At 49.6% G+C, this 20312-nt stretch overlaps 1 protein-coding gene across 2 annotated transcripts; it reads right to left on the bottom strand.

Annotated features, from left to right (window-relative positions):
* Positions 1 to 3366: 3366 nt before the first annotated feature.
* Positions 3367 to 18341, bottom strand: LOC113933155 (olfactory receptor 10AC1-like). 2 transcript variants are annotated; one of them, XM_035722075.1, is made up of 2 exons: positions 18280 to 18341; positions 3367 to 4919 (listed from the first exon to the last, which is right to left on the bottom strand). In XM_035722075.1, exon 2 carries the CDS (start codon positions 4656 to 4658, stop codon positions 3933 to 3935), a length of 726 nt encoding a protein of 241 aa, XP_035577968.1. In that variant the 5' UTR covers positions 4659 to 4919; positions 18280 to 18341; the 3' UTR covers positions 3367 to 3932. The 2 variants fall into 2 exon arrangements, with proteins under 2 accessions (XP_035577968.1, XP_027468782.1); XM_027612981.1 differs by lacking the exon at positions 18280 to 18341 and adding an exon at positions 6501 to 6719.
* Positions 18342 to 20312: the final 1971 nt, after the last annotated feature.

Raw genomic sequence — 20312 nt, 5'->3', positions numbered from 1 at the left:
GTGGTCCTAGCAGATGGACCCTAATAAAGTCACGTGCCCCAGGTCCAGTCTCTGCTTTCTGCCTTGCCGTCGCATGTGGCCCCTCCAGGCCTGCTGTGTACTCCTCCCCCACCCCGGGGCCCTGTGACTAATAAACGTCTCTGTTTCCATTTCTCCTGTGGCCTGCTGTCGAACCTGCTGACCACCTTAACAAGTGTTAGTTTAATAAAGTCATAACAACTGGCCACAGGAACAGGCCGTCCCCTCTGGGGGGCCCACGCTTGCTGGCCTCCGTGGGTGCTGGCTTTGCTCTGCGGCTACTGATCATGCAGAGTGCTGCTCCTTTCCATCCCAAAGTGCGAGCTGGGAAAGAAGCAACCAGAGTCCTCCTGGACCTGGGAGGATGGCCACGGGGGCTGCTTTGAGATGCTGCGGGTCTGCCTTTCACCTGTTAACGCCCCGCAGAGGGCTAGTTCCCCCAGCAGGTGTTGGATTTCGAGCGAGCTTCCCCACTCTGAGCACCCGCCCGGCCGAGACTCTGAGGACCTGTTGCATGGGGTAATGGCCAGGACAGGAGTGGCGACCCTGCCGGACCCCGTGTGCCCTTAGAGGCCAGAGAGACTCCCCTTCCCTGCAAGCTGTGCTCACAAGTGGCCCTGGGACTCCCAGTCCTGCCTGGCACCATAAGGGCCCTCGCGCTCGGGGAAGGCATAGCTCCCTGCAAAGGCAGATGCGGCGGGGCCTGCGCTCCCTCTGTTGCTGTACACTTTGTCCCTTGACCCCGTGGGATATTGTGGATCCCACCCTTGGCACATGGTCGCACAGGATCTAGTGGCCTAATGTCAGTGGTCCAAGCGCCACCTACAAGGCCCGAGCAAGTTAGCAACCTCCTTGCTAAAGTCAAAGATCACAGACGTGGCCCTGGGCTGGTCACCCTGCAGAGTGCCGACGCGTCAGGACTGGGGGCCTGGGGGTCCACCTGTCACTGTCATGTTGCTGCAAGTCACTCCTACCCTAGGGAGGCCGACTGGGACACCCCAGAGAGGGAAGTGGCCACGGGGGGACATCCACTGCAGATCTTTCCAGTAAGAGTCTGTAAGGTCAGATGGGGGATGGTAGAGAATCAGAAACTGGAGACTATCGCGTGTTTGAAAGCTGCTAAGAGAGTCAATCTTTAAAGTTCTCATCACAAGGGGGGAAATGTGGCAAATGTGAGATGATGTTAACTATACTTCCTGTGATCATTTTACAATATGCGCATCTATAGAGTCGTGTTGTACACCTGAAATCAATGTCATGTTACATGTCACATATCTCAATAAATAAATGAAAAAAGAACCCAAAACTCGAAATTTTATGCGTCTCAAGACTCGCCATGTTCTAAAAGCCTTTGTGCAACGGGGGGGTTAGGAGGGCCGGCCGGCTCTGACCTGCTGCCCGCCCCAGGAGATGTGGCCAGGGGTCCACCGTGCCTAACCGTTCACGGGGACCCAGGGACCCAGGGCTACTGCCGCAGACGCAGGTGCGCCCTGTCCCCGCCTGAGATGAACCGGTGACAGCTCAGACTCCAAATCAACCACACCCACCCCTGCCTTCGCCCCAGGGAGGCCTGTGAGCTGGTCAAATGCAGATGGCTCCTCGGTTGTGGCTCCCACTCTAATGGGGTGCAGCCTGTGTCGCAGGATTGCTGGTGGAGCGCCCCTCCTGAGCCTAACCCCAGCTCCGGAGCCCAGCTGGAGCAAAATCAGCCCCGCGCACAACCACAGACAGCTGAGCACCGGGTGCCCCTTCAGAATACAAGACTGTCTACCTGGTGGATTTGGGGGAGAGGTGGCGCATCTTGGGCCTCCAGCCAGAACTTCTGTGCACATTGGGACATCCCGTTCACCTAGCACCGGCCTGAGGGAGACACAGGAGGTGAGAAAGCAGGTGGCATGGGCAGGTGGGTGGGCGGATGGAAGGACGATGACCCCGTCACGAGTCGTCTGAGGCAGCTGGTGACCAATTCTTGAAGCCGCGCGTGGCCTGCACATATTCCCTTCTTCCTGGGCTCCAAGGCAGCCCCTGTAGGTGGGCCATTTTCCCGCCAAGGGGCCAGGTGGGCAAGATCCACCTGCACTGATTCTGCGCCTCAGAATTCCGGTGTCTGAATGGGACTCTGTAGGGCGGGGGGGATGTTTTTCAGAAGAGCTCCCTCCTGCACCATCTGGGACTCGGGCCCTGGTACAATCAGGTCTGCTGCGTTTTCTGAATGCAGTTAGGATGCCAAGTTACAAGCCTGCAGCTTCTGATGCTCCTTGCATTGATTGGTAAATTGGGCCCAAGAATTTGCCAGCTGAGGTTGTCAGCCCGCTCTGACACTGAGAACAGACCTCAGAGGAGGACTCGGTCTGACAGATTCTTGCCCTTCGTAGGACTCCAGAGCTATGCTATGCCCTGGGCCTATAGCCCATATGTAAGACCCCCAGAGAACCCAGGAGCTCGTCTATGGTTTGTTCCTCCCATCAAATACTTATCAAGAACTACCAAGTTCACAGATCTGGAACTAGAACAGGGTCTAAGGTCTGGCTTTAAAGAGCTCACTGTATAGTTGCGTGGGAGGTGTGGGTAGGTGAGCGGGAAGTGAAGCAGATGCTGAAATTATATTTAGGAGTCGCAGCCATTGTCATTGAGAGGAGGAAGGCGTTTTTGTAGGTGGAACGAGAAGAAGAGAGTACCAGGGAAATAAAGCAGCACGAGCAAGGGCACGGCGGTCCCGACGGCTTGCCTTACTTGGCAACGGTTGAACCAGCTGTGGTTTATTTTAGGGACAGCAAAGTGCTCAGATCTGAAGTAAGCATCTGGATGAAGATTTGCACACACGGATACCCATGTCATTCCCAGCCAGATCAGAATACGGAACTTCTCCAGTGCGGCCCATGCCCACCCAGACCCTTCTCCCAGGTGACCCCTCTTATGATATCAACCACCACAGATGAGTCTGTCGTTGGCCTTACGAGCAGGGAGGCATTCGGTGTCTCGCTTCTCATACTCACTATTATGTCTGTTTGTGTCTGCCAACAGGAAGACTTCTCTTTCTCATTGCTGTGTACAATTCCTTCACATGAATATGCCACAGGTTGTTGGTGTCTATTCTTTTTTTTTCTTTCTTTTTAAGAGAAAGAGAGTGGGGCGGGGGAAGGGCAGAGCGGGAGGGAGAGAGAGAATCTTAAGCAGACTCCACACCCAGTGTGCAGCCCAACGTGGGGGCTCGATCTCATGACCCTGAGATCATGACCTGAGCCAAAATCAAGAGTTGGATGCTTAACCGATGGAGGCACTGAGGTGCCCCCCCACCTGCTTTTTTTAAAGTAGGCTCCACTCCCAGCATGGAGCCCAATGTGGGGCTTGAACTCACGATGCTGGGATCATGACCTGAGCCGAGATCAAGTGTCAGACGCCCAACCAACGGAGTCACCCAGGCGCCCCATCTCTGTGTCTAGCCCATGTCCATGAACATTTGGCTCGTTTCCAGTTTTTGTCTGTTACCAATAACGCAGCCATAAACTTCTTGTGTAGGAGCACTCGTTTCTCTTCAGCGGATACTGTGTGGCCAGAGTTCAGCGCAGCTGTTCTCCACCAGGGCTGACCTTGCCCCTCGGGTGACGTTTGGCCATGTTGGGTGACAGTTTTGGTCATCTCAACTGCGGGGGAGCAGTGGTGTGTTACTGGCATCTACTGGGCAGAGACAAGGGGCGCAGAACATCCCACAGTGCATGGCCACCAACGAGAACTGTTCAGCTTGAAATGTCCACAGATGCCAAAGAACTAGGCTGAGGTCCGATTTTGGAGTCCTGATACGCCGTACTCAGGTTTCTGTCCAGCCCGTCCCGGGGAGCCACAGAGGGCTCTGGAATGGTGAGGTTCCCCTCAATGAGGGCAATTTCAGGACAGACACCACCTGGCTCACACCGTTAGCTGATGTCAGCCTGGGGGACGGACCCTGCTGTCCTGCTGCTGACCGCCCGCTGCAGGGCGCGCTGCACATCCTGATTCCGCAGCGTGTAGATGGTGGGGTAGAGCAGTGGTGTGAAGCTGATGTAGATGAGCGAGACCAGCTTGTCCTCCTTGAGGGAGCGGCCACTCAGGGGCCTGGCGTACATGGCTGTGGCACAGCCGTAGTGAAGCACAGCCACCGTGAGGTGCGACGCCATGGTGTTGAAGGCCTTGTGGCGGCCTGCAGACCCCCCGGCGCCCAGGATGACCACCAGCACCCTGATGTAGGACAGCAGGATCAGGGCCAGGGGCAGCACCAGCAGCAACAGGCAAGCTGCCAGCAGGACCTGCTCCTGCAGCTGGTGGTTCCCACAGGCCAGCACCAACACCGCCGGGAGGTCACAGAAGACGTGGTCGACTGAGGCCCCCTGGCAGAAGGGCAGCTGGAAAATGGCCATGGTGAGCCCCAAGGCCAGGACAGAGCCCCCAGCACAGCAGGAGGCGAGAAGGTACCAGCAGAGCCCCGTGGTCATGAGCTGGGGGTAGTAGAGGGGGCGGCAGATGGCCAGGTAGCGGTCCAGGGCCATAGCGGCCAGCAGCAGGCCCTCAGAGCTGCCCAGGGCCACAAAGAGGCCCATTTGGGCAGCGCAGGTGGATCGGGCCACCACCTGGCCCCCCGGCGGCAGCAGGAAGCCGGCGAGCATGTGCGGGGTCAGCACCAGCGTGTAGGCCACCTCCACAGTGGACAAGTGCCCCCAGAAAGAAGTACATGGGAGTGTGCAGGGCAGGGTCCACGACAGCCAGGCCCAGGATGAGCAGGTTTCCGGCCAGCGTGGCCAGATAGAGCGGCAGGAGGAAGGCGAAAAACAGCTGCTGCAGCCCGTGGGGCCACCCGGAGAATCCCAGGATCACGAACTCCTGCGGGGTGGTCCAGCTGGACTCGGGCCAGGGGCTCATGTCGGGACCTGTGGGAGGACAGGTGCATGGGCCAGAGAGGAGGGTCGCGGTGACACATGCCTCCCAGAAAACAGATGGTCCCCACACCCCCTCCACCGGGGACACCGGCCTTTCTCCCCAAGCCAGCGCTCTCTGCCCCTTGTTGTCCCCAGCCCAGTGTCCCCCAGGAATTCAGAAGCCTGGAGCCACCCCCTGCTCTCCCTCTGGCCTCCATGCTCCATGCTCTTCCAGGCACCCAGGTGTCTCTGCACACCTGTCCACCCAGCCCCCGGGTTTGGCCAGCATTCTGAGCCCGCAGCCCCTGCACCCGAGGGGCCAGCCTTCAGGGAGGAAGGTGGGGATGGACACCTGAGTGGACAGTGGCCTGAGGGGTCAGATTTCTGAAGGGACAGGCTTTCCCGAGCGGCTGGTTCCGGGGTATGGAGATGGTTGTTCCTGGGACAGAGTCCCGGGTGAGGGGCTGGAGCAGCAGCGGAGTCTCCTGCCTGCAGAGGCCCGTGCTACCCCTGCATGCGCCCGGGCCGGGGCTCTCTGCGGATGGACCGACCACACGCCCTCCTGTCCTCACCTGCCCTGGCTGTTGTCTTACTTCTATTTTCCCGCTCTCCCCTCAGCTGGACTCAGGACACTCCCATGGTCATCCTGGGCCTGCCTCTTCTCTCTGGCTCCGTCCCGGGGAAGATGCGCACCTGCCCCGTGTTATGGGGGACACGCCCGAGGCCCAAGCTGCGACGTCCAGCCCCGGCCCCCCCGCAGACCCACTGCCTTCTCCGAGCTGAAGACCACTGCCACCCACACGCCCTGCCCACACTTCCAATTCAACCTGTCCCGAACTACGGCGTCGTTTCTCGAGGAAACTTCCTCGACCTCCTGTGAATGGAGCTAGCCCCGGACCCCTTTCCAGAGTCAGAAGTCACTGTGGATGAGCGCCCCCTCCTGTACCCCACAGGAAGACTGGGCAGGTGCACCACACACCTCCCGGAGTGCTTCCCTGTTCTCTCACCTCTCCAGTTTCCTCTCCCCCTCAGTAATCACAGTGGACCCCAGCCTGCGCTCCTGCCTCCAGCACCACCCACCTGAATGACCCCCAAATGTCAGCTGACAATTCTTGGCTTAACTCTCCCTTCTTTGCCCCCGGGGTTACGTCCGAAGTCCCCTTCAGTGTGACTTCCGGCTTTGTCTCCCGCATGCTGGTACCACGGGCTCCATGCGGAGAGCGTGACTCACCCGTCCTGAGCAGACCTGTCCCTGCACACGGGGGGAGGGGGCTTCCTGGGACGCCCTGCAGTCCCCACATTCCCTACGGGGAAGAGCTGGGCTGACATCACACGCTACGTGTGGGTGAGGACCCCTGCCTCCCAGGTGTCAACCTCCCATCCCACCGTTGTCCTGGCAACTCCACTAAACTCAGGCTCCGGGAATGGAATGTTTGAGTCATGTCTGTTGTTTGCTGAATTATTGTAAGCGAGGGGATTGATCCCCATTTCTCCCAAAGGTATGCCTCCTGTCTGTGTCTGTGTCCCTATGATGTCCCTGAGTTTCTGGTCCTGGAAAGCCCTCACCCCTTGGCGACAGACAGTTGTCCCCACCTTCTGTTGGTTCCTCCCCTAAAGTGCTCCTCAGCATGTGTCATCAGTCTCATCCCGAGAGGGGATCCATGCTCTCGGAAATCTTCAGGGCCGGTGCCCCCCCAAACTACCAGAGTCCTGTTGGGCTGGCCGCCCCGCCGTCAGAGATCCTGCCGTCCCCTTCATTCACTCAACTAAGAGGCATATTCTTCTTATCTTTCTCTTCACACACCCCAGTCCTTAAAACTGCACCGCTCAGAAGCCTCAGTCAAGCTCACCGTCCCCGAGGAGCCTCAGCTGGCCAGGCCGAATGGCTGCCTCCCGGCCTCAGTGCATAAGCACGCAGTGGATGGCCCTGAGGCCAGTGCTGATGCGGCTGTGCACACCCCATCCTCCCTCTAGCTGCTCCTTCCTCTTTAACCCGTGCTCCCTCTCCTCACAGGAGGCTGCTGGTGCCTCGAGGCCATTTCTACGGAGCCCACGCCGACGCACCGCCTGTGAACCGCGAACCCCGTCTCCGAACATCTGCTATGTGACGGCGAGCGGGCCACCACGTATCAGTCTGGTTCCTCCCCTGTGAGAGGAGACTTGGACCAGATGACCTTTAGAGTTTCTTCAAGTTCTGATATTGCACGGTTCTACCGAAAGTTGTGTGTGTGTGGTTATGCTTGCACGCCCAAGGTAAGCTGTTTTTTAAAGATATCTTGATGTTTCAAGAGCCTATGCGGGACTTTGAAGGGCATCAGGTGAATCTGGAACACTAGATCAGTAAGGGAGGCGTTAGACTAGGCCTAACGGTTGGCGTCCATTTATGGATATTCGAAGAGCCTCAGACCAGTGTGTACATATCAAAACAGCTCTTTCCAGCCTTGCCACTGTGTGTGTGTGTCCATTTGCAGTGTGCAGGGCACAGTGGGGGGCCCCGGGAGTGCCCCGGGATGTAACATCATAGTTCTCTCCCCAGCAGAAGCCCATCCTTTGTGTCTCTTGGAGCCAAAATGGCCCAGTGGCACAAACAGGGCCATGGGGTTCACATACACCTGTTCTGTCTCAGCTGTTTCACCGACCAGCAGAGACAGCTCTGAATTTGAGTCTCATGAGGCACCAGCAGCCTCCTCGCTCATGATGGCGGGCCGGCAGCAGGTCCAGAAAGCACCTGGCACAGCCCTGCCTAAATGCAGGAACCGTATGGGACGGATCGCCAACGTATCAGCACATGCTCAGTCCTGGCCTGTGCTTCCTGCTCCCCGCGTGTGGGTGACATTCCGCCCTGGCTGAAGATCTCTGGAGACATCAGACAGCGAGTGGCAGACAGGGATGTGCGGGGACCGGGAAGGTGGAGGCAGGCGGCTGACCAGTGTCACCTGGCCTCTCTGCCCTGAGGCCAAGACCCTGAAGCCTGCAAGTGCCTGGCCTCGCTTTCTCTTCCCCAAAGCCTCCCCGCAGCTCTTCCGCCAAGGCCTCCTGGAAAGTTGCCCCGGGGACACGGACATAGCCTCCAACTTCCCTTTGTTGGCAACAGCCCCGTATTCCCTCCAAACGCCAAGGGGCGGGGTGGGGGGGGAAGCAGAACCACAGCGATGACCCCCCCATCACAGTCACTGCCACGCATCCAGCCCTGAAGGCATGCTCTAAACACGCCCCATGCCCGGCATTATTGGAACTTTGTGAGGCTGCTGTGAGGCAGGCACGTCACCATTACTGTTAATTTACAGATGCAGGAGTTGAGACTTGGGGGAGTCACACAGCGTCTCCCCTTAGCTAGAGGTCCCCAGGTCTGTCTGATTTCGAAGTCCGTGCTCTTCTGTCTGCCTTGTCTGTGGGTGCTTCCCCACCCAGGCGAGGGGGAAACGGAAAGGGTGCTGGAGGAGAGAGAAGGAAGCAGACTGAGGTGCAGAAACGGAACGAGGCACACGATGAGGGACAGGCAGAGGGAATTGCTGAGGGCAGCGGCAGGCAGAGCGGGAGGGAAGACACGCGCCTTTGGCAGAGCATCCCTCCCCTGGGGGTTCATCAGGCTCTGGGCCAAGAGGCCCAGACAGAGACAGAGAGGGAGAAAAAGAAAGACAGGAAGGAAGAGAGGGACAGAGACAGAGAAACAGAGATGGAGAGACAGACAGACAAGAGACAAAGAGACAGACAGCGGAGGACAGTGTCCTATGTCCCTCAGGCTTTTAGACCTGAGAGCCCCCTCCTTGTGGGATTTCCTCTCTACTGAAAACATGGGTTTACAGCTGGTGAATTCCTGGGGCGCCTGGGTGGCTCAGTCATTAAGCGTCTGCCTTCGGCTCGGGTCATGATCCCAGGGTCCTGAGATCGAGCCCCACATCGGGCTCCCTGCTCCGCGGGAAGCCTGCTTCTCCCTCTCCCACTCCCCCTGCTTGTGTTCCCTTGCTCGCGGTCCCTGTCAAATAAATAAATAAAATCTTTAAAAAAAAATAAAGTTGAATTCCAGCAGGGGCTCTGCACTCAGTCTCTGGCACTCTCACCCGATCTTCCGTGGCATCCTCGGAGAAAAAAAAAAACAAAATTTGAAAACTCATTCATTCAAGCCAGACTTGGGGCCACCAGACCGTAAATGGCAGCCTGAAGTAAATCCTCAGCATCTTGGCTGTCTGGGTGCCTTGCTCACCCTGCTATCCCGGATGGGGGAATATGCGTCCCAGCAGTGATGCCTGAGAGGGGAGGGATCCAGTCTGGGCTGAGTAGGTGACCTCAATCCTGGGTGGAAGAAGGGCAAGTTCCGGCCATCGCAACCCAGACCCCGCAGGCCTTGTCGGTCCCCCAATCTCCTGGCCACGCCTTCCCCAAGCCACGCAGCAGTCCACACCCGCCTGTGCCACCCGTCTCCCACCTCTCCCTGACCGCGCGCACCTTCTCCACATCAGAGCGTCCCTCCCCACCTGGAAAGTTGCTCATTCTTCACAGCCCAGATCAAACAGCAGTTCCTCTGTGGATACAAATCATAAAGTAGCAGTGGACTGTGGAAGGACTTGGTAGAAAATGGGGGGCATCCAGGCTGTACCACATCATTCCCCCTCTTCTCCCGTGATCTCCGCCTCTGTTCCCAGGGACACTCGCCATAAGCAAAGAGTGACTTACGAGGTTTCCCAGGGCCCACTTAGGGCTCTGGCTTCATCCAAAGCCCCAGGGTCTCGTTAGTGATCTTGGCCCTAAGCTGAGGAGCTTGAGGAGCGCGGAGCTCTCAGAAGGCTGGGGGCCGAGGGGCGGGTGGGGAGGACTACCTGGGGAATCTGAACTGGGCTGTCCTGAGAGAGTCGGAAACCTCTGCACCAAGGGGACGGAGGCCACCACCCCCCTGCAGTGATGGAGGGACTGCAGCAGGAGCCGGAGGTAAACTGGGATGGGGAACGTGCCTGCTCGCTCCAACTTCCCCGAAGTTGGATGGTCAGCAGCCTGGATCTCAGAATGGGGTGACTGGTGGAGGGGATGGGGGTAGGCACCTTCTCCACCACCAGCACCATCACTGGAACATACCCCAAAGTGCAGAGCAACGGAACGCAACAACACAGACTTCTTGCGTTCTCACTGCCCAATTGCAGGGCCGACCACAGCACTGAGAAACAGACGATTCGGTACCCTGCTGTTCCCACTTCACACTGAATGACACCTGTTTTCCATTTGCTATAGTCTTCTTAACTATTTTAGGCATTAATCTTGTTTACACTTTAAAATATGAAATATCGGGGCGCCTGGGTGGCTCAGTCATTGAGCATCTGCCTTCGGCTCAGGTCATGATCCCAGGGTCCTGGGATCGAGCCCCGCATTGGGCTCCCTGCTCGGCGGGAAGCCTGCTTCTCCCTCTGCCACTCCCCCTGCTCGTGTTCCCTCTCTCGCTGTGTCTCTGACAAATAAATAAATAAAATCCTTTTAAAAAATGAAATACCTGGTTCAAAATTCAAAGGGTGTAAAAGAACAGTCTGACCCAAGAACCCTGCCTCTAAACCCACCCAGAGGCAACAGCCTTTATTAGATCCATTTCTCCTTACAGAGATATTCTAAGTATACGTGGGATAGCACGCACATGTATGTGTTATCTCCTACTTAAAAAAAAAAAAGATTTATGTATTTATTTTAGAAAGAGCACGCGAGTGGGGCAAGACGGGAGGACAGAGGGAGAGGGAAAGAGAGAATCTTCAAGCAGACTCTCTGCAGAGCGTGGAGTCCAACAGAGGGCTCTATCCCAGGACACTGAGATCATGACCCAAGCCAAAACCTAGAGTTGGGGGAGCAAGATGGCGGAGGAGTAGGAGACCTGGATTTCGTCTGGTCTCAGGAATTCAGCTGAATAGGGATCAAACCATTCTGAACACCTACGAACTCAACAGGAGATCGAAGAGGAGAGTAGCAACAACTCCCTGAACAGAGAAGCGACCACTTACTGGAAGGTAGGACGTGCGGAGAAGTGAATCCGAGGCGATATTCGGGAGGATAGACGGCGGGGGAGGGGCCTCCGTCGGCCGCTTCTGGCAAGTGCTAGAGCCGCGGAGCACAAAATCGGAACGGTTAGAAGTCGGCTCCGCGGAGGGACGTCGCTGCAGTGGCTAAGCAGGGGGTGGAACCCTCGCGGGACAGTGTGGTCTCAGGACCCTCGGGATCACAGAAGGACCGGGGGTGCATGAGTGCGGCAGAGCTCCCAGGTATCGGAGCGGGGAAGCCGGCTGCAGAGACGGAGCTGAGGCGCGGGCTCTCAGCTCGGGGTTGCCATAAACTGTGATCCGCGGCCCAGTCGGGCCACTGCTTCTCCAGCAGGCACCCAACAAGCAGCAGAGCCGGGGAGACTCCCCTTCCTCCCCCGGGAGGAGCGGCGCGGGAACGCACCGCAGGGATCTGCTGGGTTTGGAGACTCCACACGGGGTCGGGTGCCAGAGATAGCAACGCTCGGTCACAGGCCGGGTGAGCGCGGAGAGCGGCCGGAGACCGGGGACAAGGGAGTGACTGCTTTTCTCTGTGGCGCACTGAGGAGCGGGGCCCCGAGTTCTCAGCTCCCCCGGGTGGAGATTGGGAGGCCACCATTTTTCCCCTGGTCTTCCAAGGCTGTACCGAGAGCTTGCAGGGAACAAAAGCTCCTGAGATCAAACCCGAGCAGCTTGCTTAGCCCGGACCGACAAGGGCGGGGCAATTCTGCCTCCGGCAAAGACATTTGGGAACCACGGCAACAGGCCCCTCCCCCAGAAGATCAGCACGAACAGCTAGCAAGCCAAGACCAAGTTTACCGATCAAGGAGAACTGGAGAACTCCAGCGCTAGGGGAATACTGCACATAGAATTCATGGCTTTTTTTTACCATGATTCTTTAGTTCATCAAAGTTAATTTTTGTTAACTGTTTTTTTTTTTATTTTTCTTTTTCCCTTTTTCAACCAACATCTTATCAATCTCTTTAAAAAAAAAAACTTTTTATTTTTCATTTTTAGAGTCATATTTTATCCCTTCATAGTAGTTACCCTTATTTTTGGCATATATATATAAGTTGTTCTCTCTTTAAAATTTTGAGATACAGTTTCTTCTAACAGATCAAAATATACCCTAAATCACTAGTGTATGGCTCTGTTCTAGGCTCCTGCCTGATCACATTCTCTCCCTTTTTTCTTTTTCTTTTTTTTTCTTAAGTCTTCTTCTTTCTTTTTTCAAACAACTTATCTTATCAAGTCCTTTTATAAAATCTTTTATAATTTTCATCTTTACAGTCATCTTCTATCCCTTCATTGTATCAACCCTTATTTTGTACATATATGTCTTTCTTCCTTTAAAATTTTAGGAGGCACTTTTTTCTAACAGACCAAAATACGCCCAAAATCTAGTCTGTGGCACTGATCTATGCACTAGCCTGATCATATTTGATCATATTCTGCTTTTTTTGTATTGTTCTGTTTTTGTTTTTATCTTTTTTTTTTCTTTTTTTTTTCTCTTTCTTTTTTCTGACTTTCCCTTTCTTTTCCCCTGGTTTCAGGTCTTTTCTGATTTGTATACAGTATATTTGCTGGGGACGTTGTAAACCTGTTAGCATTTTGTTCTCTCATTCATCTATTCTCCTCTGGACAAAATGACAAGACGAAAAAAATCACCTCAGCAAAAAGAACAAGAGGTAGTACTGTCTGCCAGGGACCTACTCAATACGGACATTAGTACAATGTCGGACCTAGAGTTCAGAACCATGACTTTAAAGATACTAGTTGGGCTTGAAAAAAGCGTGGAAGTTATTAGAGAAACCCTTTCTGGAGAAATAAAAGAACTAAAATCTAACCCAGTCGAAATCAAAAAGGCTATTGATGAGGTGCAATCAAAAATGGGGGCACTAACTGCTAGGATAAATGAGGCAGAAGAGAGAATCAGTGATATAGAAGACCAAATGATGGAAATAAAGAGGCTGAGCAAAAGAGAGAGAAACAACTACAGGATCATGAGGGCAGAATTCGAGAGATAAGTGATACGATAAGATGAAACAACATTAGAATAATTGGGATCCCAGAAGAAGAAGAAAGAGAGAGAGGGGCAGAAGGTATATTGGAGCAAATAATAGCAGAGAACTTCCCTAATGTGAGGAAGGAAACAGGCATCAAAATCCAGGAGGCACAGAGAACCCCTCTCAAAATCAATAATAGGTCAACACCCCGACATCTAATAGTAAAACTTATGAGTCTCAGAGACAAAGAGAAAATCCTGAAAGCAGCTCGGGAGAAGAGATATGTAACCTACAATGGTAGAAACATTAGATTGGCAACAGACCTATCCACAGAGACCTGGCAGGCAAGAAAGGACTGGCAAGATATCTTCAGAGCACTAAACGAGAAAAATATGCAGCCAAGAATACTATATCCACCTAGGCTGTCATTGAAAATAGAAGGAGAGATAAAAAGCTTCCAGAACAAACAAAAACTAAAGGAATTTGCAAACACGAAACCAGCCCTCCAAGAAATATTGAGAGGGGTCCTCTAAGCAAAGAGAGAGCCTAAAAGCAGCAAAGATCAGAAAGGAACACAGACAACATACAGTAATACAGGCAATACAATGGCACTAAATTCATACCTTTCAATAGTTACCCTGAATGTAAATGGCTCAATGCCCCAATCAAAAGACACAGGCTATCAGATTGGATTAAAAAACAAGACCCATCAACATGCTGTCTGCAAGAGACTCATTTTAGACCCAAAGACACCCCCAGATTGAAAGTGAGGGGGTGGAAAACCATTTACCATGCTAATGGACACCAAAAGAAAGCTGGGGTGGCATTCCTTATATCAGACAAACTAGATTTTAAAACAAAGACTGTAATAAGAGATGAGGAAGGACACTATATCCTACTTAAAGGGTCTATCCAACAAGAAGATCTAACAATTGTAAATATCTATGCCCCTAACATGGGAGCAGCCAATTATATAAGGCAATTAATAACAAAAGCAAAGAAACACATTGACAACAATACAATAATAGTGGGGGACTTTAACACCCCCCTGACTGAAATGGACAGATCATCTAAGCAAAAGATCAACAAGGAAATAAAGACTTTAAATGACACACTGGACCAAATGGACTTCACAGACATATTCAGAACATTCCATCCCAAAGCAACGGAATACACATTCTTCTCTAGTGCCCATGGAACATTCTCCAGAATTGATCACATCCTAGGTCACAAATCAGGTCTCAACTGGTACCAAAAGATTGGGATCATTCCCTGCATATTTTCAGACCACAATGCTTTGAAACTAGAACTCAATCACAAGAGGAAAATCGGAAAGAACTCAAATACGTGGAGGCTAAAGAGCATCCTACTAAAGAATGAATGGGTCAACCAGGAAATTAAAGAAGAATTAAAAAATTCATGGAAACCAATGAAAATGAAAACACAACTGTCCAAAATCTTTGGGATACAGCAAAGGCAGTCCTGAGAGGAAAGTATATAGCAATACAAGCCTTTCTCAAGAAACAAGAAAGGTCTCAAATACACAACCTAACCCTACACCTAAAGGAGCTGGAGATAGAACAGCAAATAAAGCCTAAACCCAGCAGGAGAAGAGAAATAATAAAGATCAGAGCAGAAATCAATGAATTAGAAACCAAAAGAACAGTAGAACAGATCAACGAAACTAGGAGCTGGTTCTTTGAAAGAATTAACAAGATTGATAAACCCCTGGCCAGACTGATCAAAAAGAAAAGAGAAATGACCCAAATCAACAAAATCATGAATGAAAGAGGAGATCACAACCAACACCAAAGAAATACAAACAATTATAAGAACATATTATGAGCAACTCTATGCCAGCAAATTAGATAACCTGGGAGAAATGGGTGCATTCCTAGAGATGTATCAACTACCAAAATTGAACCAGGAAGAAATAGAAAACCTGAACAGACCTATAACCACAAAGGAAATTGAAGCAGTCATTAAAAATCTCCCAACAAACAAAAGCCCAGGGCCAGATGGCTTCCCAGGGGAATTCTATCAGACATTTAAAGAAGAATTAATACCTATTCTCCCGAAACTGTTCCAAAAAATAGAAATGGAAGGAAAACTTCCAAATTCATTTTATGAGGCCACCATTACCTTGATCCCAAAACCAGACAAAGACTCCATCAAAAAGGAGAATTACAGACCAATATCCTTGATGAACATGGATGCAAAAATTCTCACCAAAATACTAGCCAATAGGATCCAACAGTACATTAAGAGGATTATTCACCACGACCAAGTGGGATTCATCCCTGGGCTGCAAGGCTGGTTCAACATCCGCAAATCAATCAACATGATACAATACATTAACAAAAGAAAGAACAAGAATCATATGATCCTCTCAATAGATGCAGAAAAAGCATTTGACAAAGTACAGCATCCTTTCTTGATCAAAACTCTTCAGAGTATAGGGATAGAGGGTACATACCTCAATATCATAAAAGCCATCTACGAAAAACCTACAGCGAATATCATTCTCAATGGGGAAAAGCTGAGAGCTTTTCCCCTAAGGTCAGGAACGCGGCAGGGATGTCCACTCTCACCACTGCTATTCAACACAGTATTAGAAGTCCTAGCCACAGCAATCAGACAACAAAAAGAAATCAAAGGCATCCAAATCGGCAAAGAGGAAGTCAAACTCTCTCTTTGCAGACGATATGATACTTTATGTGGAAACCCCAAAAGACTCCACCCCAAAACTGCTAGAACTCATACAGGAATTCAGTCAAGTAGCAGGCTATAAAATCAATGCACAGAAATCAGTGGCATTCCTATACACCAACAACAAGACAGAAGAGAGACAAATCAAGGAGTCGATCCCATTCACAATTGCACCCAAAAGCATAAGATACCTAGGAATAAATTTAACCAAAGAGGCAAAGGATCTGTACTCAGAAAACTATAAAATACTCAGGAAAGAAATTGAAGAAGACACAAAGAAATGGAAAAACATTCCATGCTCATGGATTGGAAGAACCAACATTGTGAAGATGTCAATGCTACCTAGAGCAATCTACACATTCAATGCAATCCCCATCAAAATACCATCCACTTTTTTCAAAGAAATGGAACAAATAATCCTAAAATTTGTATGGAACCAGAAGAGACCCCGAATAGCCAGAGGAATATTGAGAAAGAAAAGCAAAGCTGGCGGCATCACAATTCCGGACTTCCAGCTCTATTACAAAGCTGTCATCATCAAGACAGTATGGTACTGGCACAAAAACAGACACATAGATCAGTGGAACAGAATCGAGAGCCCAGAAATGGACCCTCAACTCTATGGTCAACTTATCTTTGACAAAGCAGGAAAGAATGTCCAATGGAAAAAAGACAGTCTCTTCAACAAATGGTGTTGGGAAAATTGGACAGCCACATGCAGAAGAATGAAACTGGACCATTTCCTTACACCACACACAAAAATAGACTCCAAATGGTTGAAAGACCTAAAGGTGAGACAGGAGTCCATCAAAATCCTAAAGGAGAACACAGGGAGCAACCTCTTCGATCTCAGCCGCAGCAACTTCTTCCTAGAAACATTGCCAAAGGCACGGGAAGCCAGGGCAAAAATGAACTATTGGGATTTCATCAAGATTTCATCTTTTGCACAGCAAAAGAAACAGTCCATAAAACCAAAAGACAACTGACAGAATGGGAGAAAATATTTGCAAATGACATATCAGATAAAGGGCTAGTATCCAAAATCTATAAAGAACTCAAGTAGGTATTCTCAACACCCAAAGAACAAATAATCCAATCAAGAAATGGGCAGAAGACATGAACAGACATTTTTCCAAAGAAGACATCCAAATGGCCAACAGGCACATGAAAAAGTGCTCAACATTGCTCCGCATCAGGGAAATCCAAATCAAAACCTCAATGAGATACCACCTCACACCAGTCAGAATGGCTAAAATTAACAAGTCAGGGAACGACAGATGTTGGCGGGGTTGCGGAGAAAGGGGAACCCTCCTACACTGTTGGTGGGAATGCAAGCTGGTGCAACCCCTCTGGAAAACAGTATAGAGGTTCCTCAAACAGTTGAAATTAGAGCTACCATTCGATCCAGCAATTGCACTACTGGGTATTTACCACAAAGATACAAATGTAGGGACCTGAAGGGGTACGTGCACCCCAATGTTTATAGCAGCAATGTCCACAATAGCCAAACTGTGGAAAGAGCCAAGATGTCCATCGACAGATGAATGGATAAAGAAGATGTGGTATATATACACAATGGAATATTATGCAGCCATCAAAAGGAATGAGATCTTGCCATTTGCAATGACGTGGATGGAACTGGAGGGTGTTATGCTTAGTGAAATAAGTCAATCAGAGAAAGACATGTATCATATTACCTCACTGATATGAGGAATTCTTAATCTCAGGAACAAACTGAGTGTTACTGGAGTGGTTGGGGGTGGGAGGGTGGCTGGGTGATAGACATTGGGGAGGGTATGTGCTACGGTGAGCGCTGTGAATTGTGCAAGACTGTTCAATCACAGATCTGTACTTCTGAAACAAATAATGCAACATATTTTAAGAAAAAAGAAAAAGAAGAAGATAGCAGGAGAGGAAGAATGAAGGGGAGTAAGTCAGAGGGGGAGACGAACCATGAGAGATGATGGACTCTGAAAAACAAACTGAGGGTTCTAGAGGGGAGGAGGGTAGGGGGATGGGTTAGCCTGGTGATGGGTATTAAAGAGGGCACATTCTGCATGGAGCACTGGGTGTTGTGAACAAACAATGAATCATGGAACACTACATCAAAAACAAATGATGTAATATATGGTGATTAACATAACAATAAAAAAATTAAAAAAAAAAAACCCTAGAGTCAGACACTTAACTGACTAAGCCACCCAGGTGCTGCTAGACGCCATCACTTACTGAACAAGTCCCTGTTGAAGGGCATTTAGATGATTTCTGATCTGTGGCCATTACAACCAATACTGAAATAAATATCCTTCCTAACCTACATGGTATTTGGCATGTGTGTAATTAGGGTCAGTGGGTTTGTGCACTTTCTTTTTTTTAAGATTTTTTATTTATTTGAGAGAGAGGGAGGGAGCATGAGCCAGGGGAGGTGCAGAGGGAGAGGGAGAAGCAGGTCCCCGTGGAGCAGGGAGCCCAATGTGGGCCTTAATCCCAGAACCCTGGGATCATGACCCGAGCCAAAGGCAGATGCTTAACCGATTGAGTCACCCAGACACCCCGGGGTTGTGCATTTTAAATTGTCTTAGTTATTTTGTTAGTTATTCACATGTTACTTTCCATCTTTATTCTAGCACTCAGTGCTCCCCGTCTGGAATAAATGAAAATACCTACTTGTCCTCCACATCTTCACCAACACGGGGCTGTCAGATTGTCCTCGATTTGGTAGAAATGCGGTGTCTCAGCATAATTTTAATTTGTACTTCGCTGTGAATGAAGTTGACCTTCTTTTCCTATTTTAAAAGACATTTTTATTTTTTGCACTGTTCGCTCATATTCTTTTTCTTCCCCATTTTTTCTATTTGCCTCTGGCTCTTAGCTTCTATTGATTATAAGCCATTTTTAATATACGTATTAAAGGAATTCAACTGCCTGTAGTGGGAATTGTAACTCTTTTTCCTGGCTCACTATGTGTCTTCTGATGTTGTTTATGGCGAGTTTTGCCATGGAGAATTGTTTTATTTCAATGTAGTCAGATTCATCAATATTTTCTTTGGTAGCTTCTGGGTTGCACATCATGCTTGAAACACTCTTAAAATAAAAATTATTTCTCCACATTTTCTCCTCAAACATTTGTGGTTTCTTTTTTAACAATTAAGTGCTTAATCGATATGCAATTTACCTCATAAGATGTGGGGTAGGAATCCAATGTTATTTTTACCAGATGTTAGACATCATTTAAAAAATAAGCACTATAATTGATATACGACAGACTTACAGAAAACTACACAGAATAATGGTACAGCTGAATTTTCACAAAGTGAAAAGACAGAACATTGCCAGAATTCCAGAGACCCTCCTCACTCCCCGCCCCACTGTTGTCTTCCCTCTTCCCTAAGGGAAAATAATATATATATTTTTAGCACCTTATATAGTTTTGCTAATGTTTTCAAACCCAAAAATACATGTTTTTCTGTGTCTGGTGTCAAAGAAAAATGTAAAGACACATAGTTAACCATCAGCATGCTGTTACTTGTGTACAGTAGAGATCAAAACCATGGACTGAGTCCTAAATAAACAAACAAAAAAAAAGGTGGGGGATTTAAATTTTAAAAAGAGGGAAAGGAATTAATACTGCAGATAGTCTGGGAACAGTGAATCTTGTTTCAACATCTGGGGGGGGCACTGATTAGCTATGAACCAGCAAGGGGGTCGGAATAATCTGTCTTTATGCAGGCTGATGAATGGTATCAGAGAAAATGATTTCACTTGTTTCTAGATTCACAAGGAAACCCTGAGAGATAAGCTATGGAGAATAACAAACTATCTTTCTGTAACATGTGATCTGTGATTTAAAAAAATTATCTGGAATGCATATAAGCAAGAAAACATGACCCATAATGAAGTGAAAAATCAATCATAACCAATCCAGAAATGACAAAGATGACACATTTAGTAGACAAGGACACTGGGAGGGTTATCACAACTGTATTCCATATGTTCTGGAAGCTAGAAGAAATATTGGTTATGCCAAGGAGAGATGGGGAGTATTTTAAAGGGGGACAGTCAAAGTTCTAGAGGAGAAAACAGCTGGGTCCAAATGAAACATACACTATGTGGAGACAATGCAGGAGAGATTGGTGAACTTGAAGACATCGCAATGGAAACAATCCAAAATTAAATACACACAGGAAAAAAAAAAGAATCAGCAAGTTGCGGGACAAAGTCAAGCAATGTAATAAATGTGTAATTGGAATCTGAAAAGGAGAAAAGTAGAGGGGGATGCAGAAAAATATTTGAATAATGATCCCCGAAATCCCAAATGAAAACCAAATCCATATATCCAAGAAGCTCCGCAAACTCTGAGCACAAGAAACGTGAAGAAAACAAACAGCTTAAAATCAGGGGCAAAAAGAAAACACAAAAAAATCTAAAAAAGATGGGCGCCTGGGTGGCTCAGATGGTTAAGCGTCTGCCTTCGGCTCAGGTCATGATCCCAGGGTCCTGGGATCGAGTCCCGCAATCGGGCTCCCTGCTTCTTGGGAGCCTGCTTCTCCCTCTGCTTCTCTCTCTCTCTCTCTCTCTCCCCCCACCTCTGTCGCTCATGAATAAATAAATAAAATCTTTAAAAAAAAATCTAAAAAAGACACATTCTATACAGAGGAATAAATGTAGGAGTGATTGCCAACTTTTTTTTAAAGATTTTA

The sequence above is a fragment of the Zalophus californianus genome, chromosome 10, assembly GCF_009762305.2.
Source record: "Zalophus californianus isolate mZalCal1 chromosome 10, mZalCal1.pri.v2, whole genome shotgun sequence".
Classification (NCBI taxonomy): domain Eukaryota; kingdom Metazoa; phylum Chordata; class Mammalia; order Carnivora; family Otariidae; genus Zalophus; species Zalophus californianus.
Note: the sequence above shows the minus strand (reverse complement) of the source record. Positions and strands in the feature narration are given on the sequence as shown.

What these genes read in the sequence shown, in the direction of transcription:
- LOC113933155 (XM_035722075.1), bottom strand. Translation starts at nt 4,658, where the DNA reads ATGCTCGCCGGCTTCCTGCTGCCGCCGGGGGGCCAGGTGGTGGCCCGA.